Source organism: Tachysurus fulvidraco, chromosome 8 (genome assembly GCF_022655615.1).
Source record: "Tachysurus fulvidraco isolate hzauxx_2018 chromosome 8, HZAU_PFXX_2.0, whole genome shotgun sequence".
NCBI lineage: Eukaryota > Metazoa > Chordata > Actinopteri > Siluriformes > Bagridae > Tachysurus > Tachysurus fulvidraco.
Window position 1 is genome coordinate 10,292,499 of NC_062525.1, and position 14,509 is coordinate 10,307,007.

At 37.4% G+C, this 14,509-nt stretch overlaps 1 protein-coding gene across 3 annotated transcripts in view; it reads left to right on the forward strand.

Annotated features, from left to right (window-relative positions):
* kif19 (kinesin family member 19) overlaps positions 1 to 14,509 on the forward strand; it is a 36,026-nt gene that overhangs the window by 16,193 nt on the left and 5,324 nt on the right. For all 3 annotated transcript variants that reach the window (XM_047817923.1, XM_047817924.1, XM_027177464.2), the window contains 10 exons: positions 5,515 to 5,625; positions 5,788 to 5,875; positions 7,646 to 7,782; positions 10,577 to 10,702; positions 11,039 to 11,233; positions 12,263 to 12,409; positions 12,635 to 12,757; positions 13,049 to 13,205; positions 13,718 to 13,892; positions 14,195 to 14,393. In XM_047817923.1, coding sequence (XP_047673879.1) covers positions 5,515 to 5,625; positions 5,788 to 5,875; positions 7,646 to 7,782; positions 10,577 to 10,702; positions 11,039 to 11,233; positions 12,263 to 12,409; positions 12,635 to 12,757; positions 13,049 to 13,205; positions 13,718 to 13,892; positions 14,195 to 14,393 — 1,458 coding nt within the window. The remainder of the gene's footprint in view (positions 1 to 5,514; positions 5,626 to 5,787; positions 5,876 to 7,645; positions 7,783 to 10,576; positions 10,703 to 11,038; positions 11,234 to 12,262; positions 12,410 to 12,634; positions 12,758 to 13,048; positions 13,206 to 13,717; positions 13,893 to 14,194; positions 14,394 to 14,509) is intronic.

A 14,509-nucleotide genomic window follows, 5' to 3' on the forward strand; every position in this document is an offset into this window, starting at 1 on the left:
ATATACATCACAATTTCCATAATCGCTAAATAAACAACAAATTATGACGTGTTTTATTTGATTCCTTGGCCCTACTTTCAGAACAATATCAGGAATTGAAACCTTGCCACAAACTGTCCCTGCTGGGCTGGAAATGCCAAACTGATACTGTAGCTTGTCTTGGCAGCCTCTCTAGCAGGAGTTATACCCCGCTACACACCTCTTTTATGATGGATAGAAGTTTTAATTAGCCTGGACAGCATCCAGAGCTGTCCTCCCTTCCCCACTCAATCCTCCTATTCCTCGTAATTGGTAAGTTGATCATCCCTGAGGACTTGTATTGTCACCCCTGACCACTATGCTTTTATTTGTGCTAATATAAATACTACCATATCACTAATTGGTTCCATGTAATCTGCAGCCTGTTGTGTTGAACTTGGCTTATTGCTGCACGTTAATAATGTATGATCTAGCAGTCTTGGCTTGATTCACGTATGGCCTGGGGATGTGAGTATTGAAATCTTAGCAACAAATTTGAGCATATGACATGCGTGGGCTTGACTTTAGCTTGGCTGAAAATATTTTTATGGATTGTTGGTTTGTGTACAGTGTTGTCATGCCTCAGAGAACTTGTCTGACTTAAGCTCCCATCTAATTTTTCATCCCATTTACGAAAATATGAATTGAAAAGAAGAGCAGTTGTGCTGCCTAATACAATGAGTACTTCCAGTACTAGTAAAAAAACAGAGATTTCTACCTTTCTGAGTGGATCCCAATCTAGAAGGTATCTACCTGTTTCTCTTCCTTTCTTCAGGCCTAGTTCCGGTTTCTTTTCTCTCATCAGGTTAGCCCTGATCCTTTACTCTCTTCAGGCTAGCCCTGATCTCTTTCTCTCTTCAGGCTAGCCCTGATCTCTTCCTCTCTACAGGCTAGCCCTGATCTCTTCCTCTCTTCAGGCTAGCCCTGATCTCTTCCTCTCTTCAGGCTAGCCCTGATCTTACCCTCTTTTCAGGCTAGCCTTGATCTCTTCTTTTCTTCAAGTTAGCCCTTACAGTATCTCGTCCTCTCTCAGGCTAGCCCTGATCTCTTCCTTTCTTCAGGCTAGCCCTTATCTCGTCCTCTCTACAGGCTAGCTCTGATCTCTTCCTCTCTTCAGGCTTGGCCTGATCTCATCCACTCTTCAGGCAATCCCTCTCTTCAGGCTAGCCCTGATCTCTTCCTCTCTACAGGCTAGCCCTGATCTCTTCCTCTCTACAGGCTAGCCCTGATCTCTTCCTCTCTTCAGGCTAGCCCTGATCTCTTCCTCTCTTTAGGCTAGCCCTGATCTCTTCCTTTCTTCAGGCTAGCCATGATCTCTTCCTCTCTTTAGGCTAGACCTGATCTCTTCCTTTCTTTAGGCTAGCCATGATCTCTTCCTCTCTTCAGGCAATCCCTCTCTTCAGGCTTGCCCCATCAGCCCTTTTCTTCAGTTAGAATAGAATGAATGTCATGCACATAATTAATAAGTAATGTACAAATATTATGTTTCCCTGGATCCGACTGCTGATTATATTACAGTTACCTGTCCTGACTTGGCTATGAATAAAATAAATATGAAGTAATTATGTAATAAATAAAAAAGAAAATGATTCATAAATTAATAAATCAGCCACCAAATAGATATGTTTCTATTGTTTCTCTCAAATGATATTTTATGAATATGCAGATTCAGAAAAAGTTTGTATAGTATTAATAACAAAACCTATGATGTTGCACTTTTACAAATATACACGTATCATATATATATGTATGTGTATGTGCAAAATGTTTCTGAACGATTTCCACTAGATATTGTAATGTGGCTGTGGGTATGTGTTCATTTAGCAACAAGAGTATTAGTGAGAACAGACACTGATGTCGGGTGAGATCTGATGCATGGTAAGTGCATCAAAATGGTTGAGGTCGGGGCTCTGGTCAGGACACTCAGGTTCTTCCACATTAATCTGTGCAAACAATGTCTTCGTTGAGTTTGGGGCATTGTTATGCTGGAACAGGTTTATGCCTCTTAGTTCCAGTGAAGTTAAATCTTAATTTCACAGCACACAGAGACATCATGTACATATACAAACATATACATGTGGGTTTCCAATTTTGTTGCAACAGTATGGGGAAAAAACACTGATGGCTCAGTGATGGTCAGGTGCCCGCAGACTTTTGTACATATTGTGAGATAATAGTTATATAATGTTTGTAGTCGATGTATGTTTTGACAGAGTTAAAGAAGAAGCACAATGTTCTTTGTGTTTTGTCAGTTGTATCTTGTTTGCTTTTATAAATGGGGCATAATATGTTCCATGCATATTACAGAGCACTGAAGAGCTAAATGACTTGCTTAAGGGTCCATTTCATTTTTGCGCTAATGGTTTAGTACAGAAAGAAGAATAAGATGGAATTCTTTCCTTTTACTGTATCTGAAATCAACTAGTTTTTACATACAATTTTTCCAGAGCAGATTAATTGCTAGTATAGAAAAACTGCAACGGGAAAGAATTACAGTAAAACAAAATCCCATTCAGAATCTATAGAAATGTCCCGAATTGTACAGAATTTTTAACCCCTTAGATTAAGTCTTATCTTCTTACTCAATCTTTCATCCAGAAAGAAATGAAATAAGAAATCTATCTAGCTGAGGAATTTAATTTTGGAACTATATTATATATTTATTCACACATCATACATTTAGTCAGAATCCCATTTATGTATGTTCAACAGAAGGCAGTTTGAGCTTTGTCTATAATGAATGAGAACTAATTACTCTATTAAGTAATTTATTGTTGTTTAAATTTAATGAAGAAATATATAATTCATAAGCATGTCGGTCTTTATATAGATCTTTTTTTGGCTCTTTTTTCTAGATCTCATTACATGAGGATCATTTTTTACAAAATGTTAAGGAAACTAAATACTTTTTACACTAAAAGTAAAATTTCAAATAGTTTAATGTGGATTCAGTGTAGACATTTTGTATTTGGATATGTAAACAGTGTGGAAATTCCTGTAAGAGTCAAATACATTCTGATAGCCTGAGTGTACAGTGATGTGCATTCTGGGAAATATTTGAATTAACAGTAAGCTCCGGTTATCAATTAGGCTAATCAGAAACACTGTAATGTGGAGTTGAGTAGAGAACTTAACACAATGAGCAGTGCTAAAGGACCCACTGCGCACCTGGCTCAGTGTGTGTTTGTGTGTGATGGTGCCGGGTTACTTAACAGACACACGCACCATATGGCCAAGAGCAGACCAGTGATCGTTAATGAAGCCTTAATGTTAGAGTCACATGGAAACACTGACATTAACACACTGCTGTTGTTGTCACTGACTCCAAGATAAATACAGAAAAGCTTATTGACTTATAGGACACAAGAGAAATTAAAAATATATAAGCAGTGACTGATGTCAAGTCCATACATTAAAAGAAAACTCAAAACAAAATAAAATGATAAAAGTTTATATGAATATACTGTATTTGTGATGTGCTGTTATGTTGGCTTGTGTTGTATATTTTCTTAAACGTGTGAGCAAAAAGCAGCAAAAAAAATATCAGCTTTGAGTAAGGGTTTCTTTTTTCAATCGCCAATTTCCTGCAAATATTAGACTTAAAGCTCCAGAATTTAATGCAGATATACTGTATGTGGCTCGGCTTAGAAAGTACAAAATGATAAGGACAATGGTGTGGATTGAGTATTAGCATGACTGTTGATGCGTTGGTGCCTGAGCAGTTTGAGTTTAGTGCATGAGGAGGTGGACAGACTAAAGGACTAAAGCACTGCTGCATCGTTTTGTTTTGTTTTTACGTAGGAGTGAAATAGGGCTTAATCACATGCATCACTATCAGCAGGTAGTTGAATGGCATTGTGAAGCTAATGTAGGAAACCGATAACCAAAGTGAAAATAGTCCAAGATATAAAACACGGACGTTTCAAACAGAAACACTGAAGATCAAATGTTAAAAAATCATAAAAAAAAATCTATATTAACAGACTAGAAAAAAGTAAAATAAGTAAAAAGGGAAATAGTGATTCCATGGTTTGCCCTAATACTGCTCAAATAATAGAAGAATAAGTCAATCTATTAAAAGCATTTTTTAAAATAATTTCAGCAATAGAGACTCAGAAATCACCAAAATAAAGGTTTCCAGTTTCACTAACCCAAAAAGAACTGTTGAAGACTGATATGTTAGATTTTGAATATATCGATTTTCAATCTCATTTCAACAGGTTTCTGTTCTCTTCTCATTAAACGCGTCGCTTTTCAGTATTTATGCCCTTTTTATAGACTTGAGTTCGCCTTGTTTGATGTTTTAATTGTGCTCTTTTAAAAGTCAGATCTCTCCTCGTGCATCTCAAACAATAGGCTTCAAAGCAGCAGTGTGTGTATCTGAGGGCTCATCAAACGATTGGGGGAGCTGAGTGTCAGCCTGTCACAGGCAGCTGCAGCCCGTGCAGTGAGCTTCACAGCACTCCAGCATGAGTAGAGCTCTTGACACAACAAGGTTTCAGCTTCATGGCCCTTTTCTCTCCAACAGCATAATTTCCAGAAAATAATCTGTCGATATAAATACACAGCAAGCTTATGAAACTCATCATCAACTCAGCAAAAGTAATATTTACCACTGCTTTACAATGACATACTCTTCAACTGTATGAAAGTGGCTTGTTGTTAGGTCTGCTTTGATTAACGTTTTATTAAACTCAGAGTAAAATGTGTTAGTACAAATGAACAAATGATTGGAAGAATAATCAGAAGAGTGCACAGTGTTTATTTCTGTTCTTCAAAATCAAATCGATGGCTTTTACATAACAACTTGGAGTATAAATGTTATAGGTCTAAAAACGTTGTTGTTAATTATTTGTTGTGTTGTTTTTGTATATAAAATAAAGAAAAAATCAAGTTTGAAAGATCCTGTATTCTGCATTAATGTATTAAACATGTATTTTCAGAAAATAAATCCTGAATTTTTTAAAACTATTTTGGGATGATAAAGCTCTCTCAAACACAAAGTGATTTTGAAATATTGAGATATTAATACACTTGAGCTATTACTCTATAACCTGCCATTTTGCCATTACACTATTTTGGATTTGAAACAAATTATGTTAAAAATACTGGATTTGTACTTGAACTGTCAAAGAAAATGAAACTTTATTGTGAGTAAAGGGAAGAGAAAAAAAATCTGACACTTGTAAATTTATAATAATAGTAAATTTAAGAATAAATTTAATTTGCTTGAGACATTGAAACAACTTTCACATTCTGTGGTTCACACAGTGTAGTACTACAGTCTCTGTAGAAAGTATCAGGTCATTAATATTAAATTGCATTTGGATACAAAATCTCTATGTAAATAATGGATATTGACAGCTTTGGTGTCTACTGTTCACTCCTTTTCTTTTACCTCTATCAGTTAGTGACTTAAAATAATCTCTCTCTTTCACTCTCCTCTCTTTTCTCTCTCTACCTCTATCTCTGAATCTTTCTCTCACTTTCTCTTAGATGGTAGTGCTCATGGACCCTCTAGAGGATCCGGACGACATCCTGCGAGCCCATCGGTCCAGGGAGAAGACATACATGTTTGATGTGGCCTTTGACTACACAGCCACACAAGTAGGCCTCCGTTTTAAAATGTGAAGTCCATGTGACCCTGGCATGTAGCTAGCAAAATCTAGTCTTATTTTATCTACTTATTTTCTGCAGTTATATATGTATGTATGGTATTATGTAAGTTCTGATTATAAAGACAGAATCCCCCCTGTGTGTTGTGAACAGGAGGAGGTATACCGAGCCACTACAAAAGGGTTGATCGAGGGCCTTATATCAGGATACAATGCCACTGTGTTTGCCTATGGACCTACAGGTTAGTCATCCTTTAGTCCGTATGAGGAAATGAGTGTGTGTGTACAGCTTTCTAAATGGAAACTAATGCTTCTGGTTATTAAGCCAAGGAAACATTCAGTTTCTAAGAACACAAGAGCTTCTAAGAATTCACGAGCCTTAAGACATTAATTGGGTTGTTTGGTTTGTTTCGTCTCCGTGGTGAAAGCTGTCTTTGCTTTATAAAGGTTCTGTGTAGCTTTATACCAGCCACTTGTGCTGCACACAAAGCAGCACAAGTTATATTTGATTTTTTATTATTTTTTTTGAGTTGCCTGTGATCACCAACAGAATTTAAAACATTGTCAAGCCTTCAAGCCTTGTCCATCAACTTTGGGAAAAGCCTAAGATCTGTGACATCTGGGGGTGAGGCTAATTTCTGGGTCAGAAAAATGTCTGAAACAATTAACCTAACAATTATTATCATTGCATAGAAATTTTGTTAACCCCCAATCTTTAAAATATACAATTTCAGAATTTTAAATTCAAAAGTCAGCATTAGGAAAGAAAAAAATTGCAACACAAGTTAGTCCCACGAGACATTTGACTCTGTGTTTTTGTGTTTTTACTGTTTTCACTGGTTAAAACACTCTGGATATAATAATAATAATAATAATAATAATAATAATAATAATAATAATAATAATAATAATAATGAAGATATCGCAAGGGGGGGCACGGTGGCTTAGTTGTTTGCACGTTCACCTCACACCTCCAGGGTAGGGGGTTCGATTCTTTCCTCAATTTGATTCTTGTGTGTGTGGAGTTTGCATGTTCTCCCCGTGCCTCGGGGGTTTCCTCCAGGTACTCCGATTTCTTCCCCCGGTCCAAAGACATGCATGGTAGGTTGATTGGCATCTCTGGAAAAATTGTCCGTAGTGTGTGAATGTGTGAGTGAATGAGAGTGTGTGTGCCCTGTGATGGGTTGGCACTCCGTCCAGGGTGTATCCTGCCTTGATGCCCGATGACGCCTGAGATCGGCACAGGCTCCCCGTGACCTGAGAAGTTCGGATAAGTGGTAGAACATGAATGAGTGAAAGATATTGCAGCTTGATATGCTTAAAAACCTTAAATTGGAAAAAAGCTCTACTCTGTCACTGCCCTTCTAACTCCACTGTTCACATCGAGTGTGATTAGGAAAATCTTATTTTGAAGGTGCCTTTCCATTTAGTCCTGTGTTTACTCTATATTTTAATCACCTTCATTCTTAAAGCCAGTGTGAGGTCTTTTCCTGTCTGAGAGCTGCCTAAAAAAACCTAGTCATGAACAACAGGACCTTACCTTAGAACTCACTGTGCTTGTTCCAACTTGTTCAAACAAATGCTCTCTATATTTAAATGATATAGAAATGTTTGGGGTAAAAGTTAATTCTAATACAACAGTATGCGATAATGTCAAAGGTTTGTGGACAACTGACTACCGCTTCTTGTACTGTACTTTATGAAAATCCTATTACAGATTTAGTTCTACATTTATCTGTTATAATAACCTCTAATCTTCTGGTAAGACTTTCCGTTTAATTGGGCTGTGTGGCTGTAGGGATTTGTGTATATTCAGCTACATAAGTGAGGTCAGGTACTGACGTTGGGTGAAGTGAGGTGCAGTACAGTTTGGGAAAGAACCACATATGGGTGTGATGGTCAGATCTCGACATACTTTTGGTCATATAGCGAATGTCTGTACATCAGTATATTTATCGGCATAATTTTGGTTTTGCTTGTATTTATGTGTTTGCTCATGCTTGCATACTTAGGTTGTGGGAAGACATACACTATGTTGGGAACGGATAAAGAGCCTGGCATCTATGTTCGCACTCTTAACGACCTGTTCAAAGCTATTGAAGAGACCAGTGATGACATGCAGTACAGTGTTTCCATGTCTTACCTAGAGGTAAGATAACAGACATTTATACTCCCACACCACTTTCCCTGTAAATTCAATGGAAGTAATAAACATATAATATTGTGGCTGTTAATAGTCCCTGAGGCACTTACAGTATAGCCGTGATAATATGGAACAGGTTTTCTGGAATCTTTATCAGTGTTCAAAAATATACTGTATAACATGTACTTGTTTAATACTAACAACCAGTCATTCTAGATAACACTTCAGTACAGTGACTAACACTGGTGCGTTGATAAGAAGCCGTTCAGAGCCGAAATTCAGAGCTGCTATAATAGTGTTTACTGTAAGTGCCTTTAAGCATATTGAAATAGGATATGAGCTGGACAAAGTGTGTGACCATCAATCTAACAGACCAAAACACTATTAAATAAAGAATAAATGTGACAGAACCAGAATTATAAAATAATCAACAATGGGGTGTTGTGATGCAGCTTGACACAAAGCAGAGTTACTGTAACCACCCTGAAGTTGATTATGTTCCAGTAATAGCATTTCCTCTAAATATTTCCACCACAGCGACTTATCAACAAGTGCAAATTGTAATTAAGAATGGACGTACTTCTTAAACATTCATATTTAATAATGCAGAACACGACAGTCACTTTCCTAAAGATTTAAGTTAAAATCGGCTTGCCATATTTCAGAGAATGAAGGACGTGAAACGTTCTCTGTCCCAAAGGTATTAACACCTTATACTCCTTCAACAATTGTAAAAAAAAATCTCCTTTTCAAAAACTTCATATTAGTGATTATATAGTGATTATCTATGCTGACTAAGAATTATTTTAAAATTTGCTTATTATTAGCAATACATTATGTTGAGTTGCTGTCATACAAGTCCATCATATGGATATTGCCATCATATGAGTGTTTACTATTGCTGTTGTATAAGAACACTTATTCCATTAACTCTGTCTTCTACATATCCATCACTTCATCAATGTCTGGAACTTTTGCATACTTCCCATATTATACAACTGCATGAGATCTAAAAAGAGAAAAAAAAATTTTGTTAAAGAGAAATCTCTGTACTGTAAGAGTTATAGCACACTGTCATTAGTGTCAAATGTGAAAGGAAAGTCTTGAAAGGAAAGCGACTGAGAGCTTTATTCAGCCAACAAGAGCCAGGCAGCAAAGAGAAAGAAAGGAAAGGAACATAATTGATTGATCTTTATTAAAAAGCCCCCTTCCAAGAATTTGAATGGACCAGCTGTCAGGTCATGTACAAGGGCACAATCACACACAGGTTGGTCATGTAAAGGTTACAGAGCAGCATGGTAATAACAGAGATATGCAGGACACTGGGTGAAAAATACTACACTGAACACCAGCTGAGCAACCTGTCTGAATGCAGTGATGATAAATCACAATTGATCATTGAGGCTCGGCCACATAGAGGGCCGTAACGGTTGCTGGTTGATCTCTGGCCCTGGTGGAGCCGCTCTGCTGTCTCTGAGGAGGAGAATATTTGTCTCCACTCACACACACAAAGAAGTTAAAGGCTAGTTTATGACTGCGATTCGGAAAGGACACATCTGGTGCCTTTCTCAGATTCATCAGACTCCACCAAGCACGCACACACACACACACACACACACACACACGTTACCTATATTTAATATGTATATAACTACTTTACATTTACGTTTATGACATTTGGCAGACTAACTAACTATATATATATATATTATAAAAATAATTAGTGTCTACGCTTAATTCCAAAACCCAACTCTAACCTTAATAACAAAATAATTTTTACACCTCAGTTTTTAAAAAAGAAGCACATGCCCTTTATAAACCCTTTTATTTATTATACTTTTTTTTAAGTCCCCCCCAGTTATTAATTTAAAAACTACATAGTCATACACCAACTAATTCTTCATCATTATGACTTTGAGATCCTGCATTGTAGAGTAGCACTTTAGTGTAGGGCTTTTTTGCCCATATTGTGACAAATATATGATAAAAATGTGATAAAATCCCACAAAAATGTGATAGTTATTGGATGTCGTGAGAAAAATTAAGAATAAATTACATGTGTCTGGATTTGCAGTAAAATTTTAATTATATAAACAAAATATTTTGACTATTTTATGCTGTAACAAAATAAATAACAAAAAAATGATTTTAAATCTATGAACATGGTCAGAATTAACATAATGAATATACAAGATACTTGTAGCTTCTATAAAATGAATACTTAACTAAAAATAATAAATAGTTCAGTTTAATAGATAACTACTTGCACAAGTGACACGTTTTTGTATTGTAAACCTATTTACTGTTACTGTTACAATACTCTCTCCCTCTCTTCGCTGTCTACTTCCATTTTCTATTCAATTTGTTGTTTTTTTGTGTGTGTGTGCATCAAATCACTTCCATCTATTTCAAGGGGGCTTTTATAGACTTCATCATCATCCTGAAATAATCACCTCCTTAAGAGACATGAAAGCGTCCTTGCTAATATGGAGGAAATGTTCTGTTTGGCGCTGCTGAAATGACAGCTTTTGAAGTGACCGCAATTGCGGATGTGGTTATGGTTCTGCTCTGTACCTGTTAAGTTAAACCTCTGTAAGTGTTTTTCACGGCCTTGTGTAACGCTCTTTTGTGCTTCAGGTTGTAAGGATGCACTAAAAGACATGCTATATTTACATGTCAAATGGATTTTATATAAATATAGCACAAATCAATTATTATTCTTCTGAATGCAGTTTAGGGTGAATATGATGAATTTTGGTACTTGGACACTAAAATCGAACACACGTTTTTTTCTGTACAGATATATAATGAGATGATTCGGGACCTGCTGAATCCATCCACTGGCTTTCTAGACCTGAGGGAGGACTCAAAGGGGGAGATCCAGGTAGCTGGCATCACAGAGGTCTCCACTGTTAACGCACGTGAGGTCAGTCGCACATTTCCTCATTGAGTGTAAATTATCATCACAACTATTTTATTTATGTTTGTTATAAAATTGCAATTGTCTCAAGAGCCAGAATTAATCAAGGATTGAAACATATGTTCATATTTACATGGGAAAACGTATCTTTATCCAGAACTGTGGTTTGTACAGTAGGTGCTTTAGAGATGATTGATATTCTAGACAGCTTTTTCTCGTTATTGAAATGTCCTGTGTGTTTGAAATTGCCAGCTTTCAGAGGCATACAGTAGAATGGTCTACTCAGATGCTTATCCAGTGGTACCTCAAAATGTCTGTGTCTTTGTGATTTTTGTTTATTAGATCATGGAGTTGTTGATGAAGGGGAATAAGCAGCGAACTCAGGAGCCGACAGCGGCCAATCAGACGTCCTCACGCTCTCACGCCGTGCTCCAGGTGGCCGTGCGGCAGCAGAGTCGCTGCAGAGATGTCCTGCAAGAGGTCCGCTTTGCTCGGCTCTTTATGATCGATCTTGCTGGCTCTGAACGTGCTGCACAGGTACAGCACATACCTGCTATCTTGTACTTGTCTGAGTCTGTGCGTGTGATTGTGACAGAGCAGAGGTGTCTAACCCTATCCACAAAGATCCAGTGTGCGTGCAGGGTTTCATGTTGTAATCAAGCATCGAGCCACACCTGATGTTTGACCCCATCAGTTCATCTTAGCTTTCAGTTGTCTCAGGTGTGGCTTCAGCTTTGTTTGAATGAAAACCTGCACACACACTGCTCAAAAAACTGGACACCCCTGTGCTAATAATTACCACCTAATTGCTCTGTGTAGCCATTAGCACCTTGAGTAAGTAGGGCGGATCTTTTTTACAGTATTTTATAGTACATGGTTCTACATGTTATGCTGTTTGTTGCAGCTGTCTTAATAAATTGGTTTAAATTATAATTAATTATAATATCTAATGAAAAAATATAAATTAAAAAAAGGGGGGAAATTAGATTTCTTGTTAATAAAGATGTTCTCACTAGATAATCGATAAACCTATCTAAAATAAGAATATATTATTGGCACCAACAATCATGTCAAGTCATGATTATGCTAGAAGCTTCACAGTAGAGAGCTGTGTCACCGAGCTGCTTATTTAGTAGGCTTTTTTATGTAATAATAAAATGCATGGCAGAATGTTTTTGGAAAGTGGATGAGTGTCTATCATCAAGTGTTACAACCCACTTGGTCTCTTGGTGGAAATGGATGTGTGACCCATAAGCTGGTTTCCCCAGAGGCATTTCTCAGCTCATATAATGATCTTTTATAAATTTGAGCTCTTAGATATATTTGTCACTGAAAGGTAAATATATGCAACCTCAAGACGGAGGAATAGATACAAGAACTGCATATGGAAAAAACTTTCCTGTCTGAAGTTTTTGTCGTTATGGCAGTTTATTAGCTAGCATTAGATTCTGTTAATTTCCAGCAGTGTGCAGCCCATTCTATTAATGTGTCAGACTAATATATAGTATACTTTATCTATACTTAATGTATACCTTTTGTAATAATCCATTCTTGTTCCCTTTTAAGACACAGAACAGGGGGCAGAGGCTGAAGGAAGGAGCTCACATAAACAGGTCTCTGTTGGCACTGGGAAACTGTATCAATGCTCTGAGTGAGAAAAACGGGAACAGATACATCAACTACAGAGACAGCAAGCTGACACGACTGCTTAAGGTTAAGAAATGATGCTCTCACTCTCTTTTATATCCCTATTGATAAGGGACAAATAAAACAAGGAACCAACCAGAGGTGCAATGAAATTCTTCCTTCAGTTAATGTATCCTTTGATTTACTATCCATCTGTGAGGGTCTAGCTAGCTTATCTTCTTTCCTGTTTTTCTATATCTCTTTTGTAGCTATGCAGTTAAAATGGACTTTATTTTTCTCTCTGACTCACAGGACTCGCTTGGTGGGAACAGTCGGACGGTAATGATAGCTCATATAAGTCCTGCTTCATCTGCCTTTGAAGAGTCTCGTAACACTTTGACTTATGCTGATCGTGCCAAAAGTATCCGCACAAGGGTGAGGACACAAGCATACAACCACACACACACACACACACACACACACACACACACAAACATACCTATATAGCATGTTAGTGGAGCTCATAGAATTTATGTTTTATAAAACAGAAAAACATACCTGAAGACACATTTATGATCAGAGATATTTAATATATTAATATTTTCTCTTTCTCTCTCTCTCTCTCTCTCTCTCTCTCTCTCTCTCTCTCTCTCTCTCTCTCTCTCTCTCTCTCTCTCTCTCTCTCTCTCTCACACACACACACATACACACACACTGTCTTTTTAGGTGAAAAGAAACTTGCTGAATGTGTCTTATCACATTGCGCAGTACACCAGCATCATCTCAGACCTTCGCAGTGAGATACAGAGACTGAAGACGAAGATTGCCGAACAGTCTGGTCGACAGAGCAATGCTGACAGAACAGACATACGCCATGTGCAGGGTACTTCAGTTCTTCCAATATTTGACAATGGTATATTTTACAGATCTGTTTGTTCCCTCATTGCACTACAACAGTGTGGTTGAAATGATTTAAAAGGCCAGATTTCCATGCCATGAACAGTCTGGTCAGTAATGAGCTCATATCTGGCATTTACACAGAGTAAGTTCTCTTGGTGGACATTCACCTGTTACGCTAACAAGCTCACAATTGTATCTGAGTTCGAATACTGGGCTTAGTATCCTTCCTTTATTTGCTATATTGGTTCAGTGTGGCATATTAAATAACAAAAAATATATAATATTTGACAGAATTGCTTAAATTAGTTCTTAATACTCTTACTTTTATTTCCCTGAGTACTTTTATAGGTTGTTTACAGCTGGTTACATTCTGACATAGACTCCTCCCTCTACACCATAGCAACTATCTGACAGGGATATGACACTTGTGCTTGTTGCCGAGTACCCTTTCACACAGACTTTGGCACTCACTGCTGCCCCCTTGTGGTGTTGTAGCGGAAGTCCAGGCTCATTCCACACAGCAGAGCAGAGCAGAGATGGACCATCTGAGGGAACAGCTAATAGAAGCCTTCAGACAGCAGATGCAGATCAGAAAACGGCTAATGGAGCTGGACAACACGAACATGGAGATCCAGATTGACACGTCCAAACACCTGCTAACCATTGCAGAGTGAGAATCGTTTCTAAAACACTCTATTAGCATATAAAAATACGTAGACACATACACAGACGCATACATATACAAAACTGTAGTAAAATATATTCAAAAATATATTATATATAAGTGGGAATTATTTTAAGTTCTATAGCACCAATTTTTTCCCTTTTGAAATCCAAATTTAATCAGTAAAGCAGAATTCTTTGAATACCAAAGGTTGAAACAAGTTCGGTCATTTCTACAGAAAGACATACTAGCCTGTTCCAGATCCTGGTCCTGGTCCTGATGTGAGGTTTTTATTTATCTCTTTATAGTTGGGAGCAGGAACGAAGTAGGCACCACAGGAAGTGGCAAAGTGAACGGAGGAAAGAGAGTTTTCACAAGGATGAGAGTGAGAAGGATTCAGACACTCCGGATTCTCCTCCGGACAGCACAGAGACTCAGGAGGTGGCCATGGCAAGAGAGAACCTGGTCATGCTCATGAATGAACAGAAAAAAATACGCAAACAAAAGGTAATAACTAACAGATTCACAGACACTCAGATCTGGTTTTCATGGCCACTGTAAGGTATTGGTCACTGTTTTTTTTTTTCTATTAGCTATTTTTTCTTTAGCTATTATCAGACCGA